Raw genomic sequence first — 8,600 nt, forward strand, 5'->3', positions numbered from 1 at the left:
CCCATATATTGTTATCCTTTAAGTAGTATCTTAACATTTACTTAAAGAATAAAAACACCTTTGTACATAAGAATAATACAAATCAATCGAGCGTTACCAAAAAATGATTTTACACACACGCGCGCGCGCGCTCTTGAAAAAATCATTGAATAATATAATATGAATTAATAGAGGAACTACTAGTGATGCACGCAATATTCGAGACATCAAGATTCTTGTCTTGTCTTGTCTCGAAATCAAGACGATATCAAGACAATATTGATTTAATAAATTTCGATACGAGACAATATTACTTTTCCAAGATCAATATTCTCGGGTTAAGAATATCGAAAATATCGAATATCAAATAAATAAATATATTAGAAATATATCAATTAATAGATAACATCTAATAGAAAAACAAATAATAGAATCTTAATTTTATATTTATACGATCATATAATTGTTAACCAATTAACAAGAAAGAAGGAAGCACAAAGCTAAGCCTATCTCGGTCAAAGCTAGATCTCGATGCTTATTATCATTGTGTGTGAATTTTATATACCGCGTATGTAGTTCCTCTAATCGCGTGCCGAAAATTTTTTCAGACTTTACAACGCAACTCTAAATAACTATTGCGATAATATCACTTTAGTTAAATTGACAATCAATTTAACAAATTTCGATGCTTATAGCATCTTATTAGATCTTAATAATATGTTGAAAGACATATATTAAAATTTAATATTAAAGTAATGATAATTTAAAATCTGTGAAAAATTAAGATTGCGAAGAATATCACAAGTTGGCGTTTCGTCCCAGCTTCCACTACTGGACTCATCAGTAAGGTAATGTAGTGGGAGCCTACCTTAGACGCCAGTGTAAGTTATTAAATCGAGACTCTATATAAAGAGACATACGTGTATCTCAGCACTTGCGAGAAATTTTATCGAATATCAATTGAATAGACTTCTGACGGCGAGTCGACGTAATAATATTCTTCGCAATACTTGTCTAAAGTAGTAATAATAACGTCATTTTTCAGGCGACGTGTATTTTAACAAATAATAAAATCTTAATTTTATATTTATACGACCATATAATTGTTAACCAATTAATAAAAAAGAAGGAAGCACAAAGCTAAGCCTATCTCGGTCAAAGCTAGATCTCGATGCTTATTATCATTGTGTGTGAATTTTATATACCGCGTATGTAGTATTTGTTAAAATACACGTCGCCTGAAAAATGAAGGTAGTGTCTCCGGCCATGTTCAAAAACTGAGACACTACAAGTCTCTTATCCCGAGCCACCAAAGTCCATTTTTTGGAGGTACATAACTACTAAAATATAAAAATTTAACTTTATATATGGCAGGCTTAATTGCTTATAGTTCCAGGATTAAACACAATATATTAAACATAATATATTAAACATAATATATTATTTTCATTGTGTATTTGATACTCGTAATGCACTCATACATACATAATACGACTCTCTTCACTTTTATTATTTTTTAAATGAAAAGTATAGTTTGTTCTCTGAGATAAGTTTCATTAATATCGTGTATCATTTATTGTATTCATAGCTGCTGTAAGTTTGTCGTCAAAGACGTTTGTTATAGCCACACATTACATAATTATATTATTTTTAAAATACTTAGGAATTATTTCGATTATGATCGATTGTACGAATATTGTTTGTCATCATAAAAAAGATAACTAGTAAAATGTACGATTATTTATATTACTCGATACTCATTAACTTTAATTGTGAACTAGCAAAAAGAGGAGCGGCGCAAATGGAGATATTTCACTGCTAGTTTGTATACTTTGACTCATCATCAATGCCATTGTTTTTAGTCCCACTATTAAAAGATGCTGTTAAAAAGTATTTTTTCCTTTTTACATATTTGGAAACAAATCGAATAGATATATTTCTTTTTAATTTGGCATTAGGCAGTCAAAGCGACAACTATGTCGCCAGAAAAAGTACTTTATTATCATATCGCTTCTTTTATCAAAAAAAGAAAGAAGTTGAAAACTGATTAAGATTATATTTACATTAATTCTTTCTTAATGCTTTCAGAAGACAATAATATATCCACAATATATTAATTTTAAGTGATAAATAAACATATATCATTTTATTTAAAAAATTATAGTTAATCTTTTGATTTTAAAGATCAAATGATCTCACATTTAAATTAAAGAGACATTGGATCATATATTTCGAAATAGTAATTTTTGTAGAATTTTTCAAATGTCTATTAATTACACAAAAATATTTACATGTTACTTTTACTATTAAACTAAACATATTGTAAATCAATACTTTTAATAATTTTATATCAATTTGTACACATTTTATCACATCATAATACATTAACTCAATTATGAAATTTTTTCTGAAAGGATTAAATAAAATTTTCATTTGCTTTTCGACTATAACATTAATATTATAAATTTAAAATTTTCAAACATCTTTCTGATATAGTTAGTCAAAATCAGGGCTCGGCACGAAATGCAACTTTTGGCCGATTTTCGAATCGATTCCGCCTACCGTTGTCCTCCTCACCTCACTACCCCGCGCGCATTCCAAATGTCGCTCGACGCTTAGGAGCGTACTAAGTAAGATGCTCATAGACATAAGAAGCATTCGTTCAAAACGCTCGACACGCTGTAATCTTCATTCTATCTTTTTTTTTCGCTTATTACATACGAAACTAATAATAAATTCGGTTGAACGTACTAGTGCATATTAGTGTACATTAAAGCCATTATAAACAAATTTAATCCGTGTAAAAGTAAAATGTAAATATTCGAATTATAAAATACAGATTTTACATAACGGTACAGTAACATCTATTGCAGATCTCATGGTTTAATTCCGTTTTTATATTTATATTAAACATACATTTTTATACTTTCAATTTGTGTACGATTTTAATGTGCATCAGTGCGCACTGAGTAGATCCAATCGAATTCGCTATAAGATAGAACGAACGAATGCTCCTTACGTCTATGAGCGTCTTAGTACGCTCCTAAGCGTCGAGCGGCATTTGGATTGCGCGCAGGATGGTGAAGTGAGGGGGGCAGTCATAGGCGGAGTCGATTCGAAAATTGGCCGAAAGTTGCATTTCGTGCCGAGTCCTAATAGGTACAAAAGAAAAAGAAATACAATAATACTTTTATACATTCGAGTAAAAGGAAGAAATGGTAAATCTTGATAATAACGGAAACTGCTTCGATGATCTTGACCTTGACATATGTTGTTAAGATCATGACCTTGAGTAACCTCCAACAGATTTTAGCTGTCACTCATCCTTCGTTAAAGTTATTAACAATCAAAGTTGCTAATTATTTTCCTACTTTGTTGAATGACTGTAGGCAGATGGGAGATTAAAAATGGATCAACTAGAATAGTAAGACCTTCTATGTGAGGCAATATCTATTTCACCACTTCCCCAGCAACAATTTACTGCTTTAAAAACAATTCACTGTTTTACAAATAACAATTAAATGCTTTCAAAGCAGTTAAAAAAAAGTTTAAAAAATAACGTTATATTTTTACTTAAAACTTCCACGAATAATTTTTTTGTTTATCAAATACTGCATCAAACTATCTAAATCATTCAACTTTCCATACGAAACGACTATTACCCCTCCTCCCCCCTACAAAGGGGCGTACGACTTCTATAATTGTACTGTTGCATGTAGATTTCAGCTCTATAAAGCTGGCAGGACCAAATGAGCAGAATCAAATCGGACCAATTGGAATTTTTAGTACTCATTTTGTACTATTTTGTACCATCAAAAATAATTTTGTACTCTGTGCCGTTTTAAAAGAAAACGTGGCGCTGCCAGCTTAATATTAAGCTGGCAGGACCAATAAAAAAAAATAAAAAAAAAGGAAATAAATGAGATCGAATTTGTACTAATTTGTACCACCAAAAGAAATTTTATATTATGCGTCATTTCCAAGAAAACAGTGGCGCTGCTAGTTTAATATTTAAGCTAGCAGGACCATAAAAAAAAAACAACGCAAGGACAAAAATGAACAAAACTGAAAGTACTAATTGATTTGTACTAATTTGTACCATTGAAAATAAGTTAATATTTTACACAAAACCTATGTGAATCTGCGGCACTCGACTTCAAAAAAAAAAAGTTTTGGTAATTATTCAGATTAGGGGACACCTCACCGATGACCTTGACCTTGACAAATGTTGTCAAGGTCATGATTCTGAGTAACTTTGCCTTAACAACTAGGCGGCGGTCTCTTAAGGATCATCTACAATAGGCACGTAATATACGTAACGTAACGTCCGTAACCGTAACCGTAAGAAATCTCCTCCTCCCGTCTACAATGGCAGTCCGTAGCGGTAACGTAACTAACGTAAGGAACTGTACTTGTAAAATACAATTGCGAAGTATTTTAACCTCTTCTATTTAATAAACTTGTTGGAGTTTATATTTTGCATAAATCATGGAGATCGATCAACAATCCAGAAAGGCAGCCTTGATAATCCTTAATTTAGCTATAATTGCATTACAATTGTTACAAAGAAAAAAGAAAAAAAAAGCAGAAACGACAATACTGGGTTCGTCCTTTGCTCTTGCAAAGGAAAACAAAGGGTCATTTTTATACCCCATTTGAATTCATTAAAAATCGAGATCACGAGCAGTTTTTTAAATACACACGAATGACTGTATCTCAGTTTGAAGAATTGGTGGAATTAGTACGAGAACCTCTAACAAAATGCAGCATTCGTGAATCATTGTCAGCTGAACATCGAGTATGTCTTACTATATAGTATGTATACATTTAATAAATTAATAATAATTTTATTTCTATTTTTGATTTGTTCTTTTATTTTAAATAGTTACTTGGCTCATAGAGGAAGCATGCAGACTGTTGCTTGAAATTTTTATGTGTCTAAGTCGACAGTAAGCAAAATTGTTCAAGAAACATGTCAAGTAATTTGGGAGAAATTATCATCAAAATATTTTCCATATCCCGGTACAGAAGAATTCCTACAGTACGCTCAAAATTTCAAAGAGATCTGGAACTTGCCAAATTGTATTGGAGCAGTTGATGGCAAACACGTTACCGTTCAATCTCCGTATAACAGTGGAAGTAACTTTTTCAACTACAAAAAGACATTTAGCGTCGTGCTATTAGCAGTATGCGATGCTAATTATGTATTCACACTGGTCGATGTCGGAGCTTCTGGCTCTCAAAGCGACGGAGGAATCTTTAAGGCATCGGCATTTGGACAAGCTCTCGAGAATAATGAACTTTGCATACCAGATGATTGCAACTTACCGGATAGTAATATTGGATTTCCATATTATTTCGTAGGCGATGAAGCTTTTCCCTTGAAAAGATACATGATGCGTCCATATCCTGGAACTGGCTTGAGTTTAACACAAAAAATATTCAATTACCGTCTTTCTCGAGCAAGGCGTGTGATCGAAAATGCTTTTGGCATTCTCGTCAATCGTTGGCGAATTTTCAGATCGACAATCATAGCAGATGTCAATACTGTAGAATTTATCATATGTGCCACATTGTGTCTTCACAATTTCCTTCGAATATCGGAACTCTCAATTCACTCACAAAATCGTATGTACTGTCATGTGAACTATGGTGTGGATGAAAGGAATATGCAAGTAAACGAAGCATCTGAAAGTCGAAGACAAAAAGATAAAAAGAACGTTGGTGCTTTCCAGAGAATAGGAAGATTGGGAGCAAATAACTCATCAACTGAAAATCTCAAGTTACGTGACAATCTTGCAAATTACCTTGTTTCTGTAGCAGGCGCAGTCTCATGGTAAGAAATACATGTAAGAAGGGGCTCATTTTAATAGTTTTTGTATTTTAAACGTTTAACGTTTTTTAAAAGTTACACGCGACACGCATATTTTATGTGTAATGAATACACTCAAAAAAAAGAATAAAAATTAAATGTTTGATTACTGATTGCATTATATATAATAGATGTGAAAATTATTTTCCCCTCTGTGTTGTAATTTGTGTGGAACCAGTAAGTACGGTTTTTTATCATAGCATTAAAATATACATATTCAAAAAAGTAGTACAGAAGATGTATTTGTTATCATTTAATCAATTTTATTCTTAGAAAAAGGTAGTTTGACTTTAAAAATGTTTAAAACCAGTTACTGACAATCGCTTTGGCAAAAATATAAGCATTAAAAATGAAAATTAAAAAAATGTTTTCTTTTCATTACTAAAATTCGAAATTTCATCAGTTTCATATACTAGTCATTCATATACTTTAATTCAGCCAAATGAAAAATATCAAATATGTTAACATTTCAATTCTGATACGTAAATTCATCTATTTTCACAAACAACAATCTAAATGATTTCTGGAATGTTTCACCACAAAAGTTTCTGTCGAGAAACTGAATCGTTGATGCATGATAGAATTATAAGTAAACACGTATTTCAAAAGAAGTTAAATTTACCTTCTGATTTGAACATAGGGTTCTAAAAAGCTAAGGTTTTTATACAAGTCACTCGGATCAAGTTTTTTTGAAGCTCCAGAGCCCGATGGAAGTCCGGTTTTTAATATTCGTCTCTCACGTGAAAAGCGATCACGTAATTGAGCCCATCGTCGTTCACAGTCAGCAGCTATACAAGGACACAAATTTGAACAATTATTTCATGCTTTTCATCATATAATATAATAAAAATATAATAATACACACATACCAGTTACGTTTAAAGTTTTCCCAATGCTTTCCCATGAATTTTGAGCCTTTTGTCTGTCTTTGTAGTCTTGACGATTTTTCACATATAAATGAGGACAATTTTCAACCAAATGAATTAAATTTTCATCAGAAAATTCCATTTCGTTCAATATTATTATTACTTGATGCACTTATAATCGATACAATTTAATCTAACCCTCTTTCCGTAATCTCTTTCAACCTAACTTGATCTCTTTCCGTAACCGTAACCAAAAGTTCAAATATTCCAACTTTTACGGTTACGGTTACGGACGTTACGTTACGTATATTACGTGCCTATTGTAGATGATCCTTTATAGTTTTTGAAGTATTTAGACCTAAAAGTCTAATTTCATATAATACAATAATATATCTTTCCGGTAAATATCTAGAAAATAGGAAGCATCTACTTTGTCTGTAAAGTACTGAATGTTGCAAAGTGTATGCGTGGATGCAGTGGGTTCCGCTCCCCTGCGGGGGGGCTCCATGACTGTTAAAAATAACCTAACCCAACCTATTCAGTGGTGTGGTTTCGACTTTTTACGCGAAGCAACAGCTACCACTCACCACTAAATGGATTGGGTTAGGTTATTTTTAACAGTCGTGGAGCCCCCCCGCAGGGGAGCGGAACCCACTGCATCCACGAATACACTTCGCAACATTCAGTACTTTACAAACAAAGTAGATGCTTCCCATTTTCTAGATATTTACCGGGAAGACATATTGTATTATCCACGTAAATAGTACGCAGAATACACGCAGAAATAGTACGTTATTTTTAAATCTTTTTTGGTTAATAACTTTTAAACGAATAACGAGCGACGGGAATGGTCAATCGCTTTGATCCTTCTTGACATATATGTATATAATACTATTGTACTATATGGCTAGATGAGAGAGAAGTCCCTGTCCCAGAATCACGGTACGTGAATATACTTCTCTCTCTTTCTCAGTTTATTTTGAACGTTGTCCGCATGCGTCGGATTCATCGCCTCCATCAATGAAACAGGAGGATAAATATTATATATTATATGAAGGAAAAAGTGATTGATTACGCTTCAGGATATAACCTTGTTACAGTTAACAGAGTCAGTTTTATCGGAATAAATAAATTAATTTTAAATTTTTTGCACTTTTAGAAGAGTGAAATTTTTTACTTCAGAAAATTCAGAGAGCATCAATACGTAAACAAGCCGCAGTAAATATTAATCGTTCATATAACTGATTTTATACCTACGCAAACTGATGTTTTCAGTCGCATTAGGCTTTTTACCACATAAATAACATATTTGGACCATTTTGCCTGTATACAGTACATACATTAATCACATCTAATAAGCATAACGAGCATAACTTGTTCGCGTCATCTCACTGATCGCACTGATCTCACATGTGCTGAAGTATATTCTATTTTTCTATTGGCGGATGCGATCAATCCAACGCATGCACACAACACTCAAAGTAATCTTAGAAAGAGAGGGAAATATATATATAATTCCCGCACCGTGGTTCTGGGATGGCTTTCTCTCACTCCCTCTTATAGGCACTAGCCATATAGTAGTATTACATATATGCTTCTTGAGGGTCAAGATCAAGGTCACTCGGAAGTCATTTGAGGCTGACTGTGTAAAAGGAAACATTTACCAGACACATTATTGTATTATACAAAATTATACTTTTAGGTTTAAATATCTCAGAAACTATAAGAGACCGCCGCCAAGTTGTTAAGGCAAAGTTACTCAGAATTATGACCTTGACAACATATGTCAAGGTCAAGGTCATCGGTGAGGTGTCCCCTAATCTAAATAATTACCAAAATTTTTAATGAGCATTAAATTAAGTCAAGCATTTTTGTAAGTCAAA

General features: G+C 32.6%; 1 protein-coding gene across 1 annotated transcript; it reads left to right on the forward strand.

Annotated features, from left to right (window-relative positions):
• The first annotated feature begins 4,684 nt into the window (after nucleotides 1-4,684).
• Nucleotides 4,685-5,819, forward strand: LOC108773694 (putative nuclease HARBI1). Its single transcript, XM_018539600.1, has 2 exons — nucleotides 4,685-4,777; nucleotides 4,923-5,819. Exons 1-2 carry the CDS (start codon nucleotides 4,685-4,687, stop codon nucleotides 5,817-5,819), a joined length of 990 nt encoding a protein of 329 aa, XP_018395102.1.
• Nucleotides 5,820-8,600: the final 2,781 nt, after the last annotated feature.

Source organism: Cyphomyrmex costatus, unplaced genomic scaffold (genome assembly GCF_001594065.2).
Source record: "Cyphomyrmex costatus isolate MS0001 unplaced genomic scaffold, Ccosl1.0 scaffold1030, whole genome shotgun sequence".
Lineage (NCBI taxonomy): Eukaryota > Metazoa > Arthropoda > Insecta > Hymenoptera > Formicidae > Cyphomyrmex > Cyphomyrmex costatus.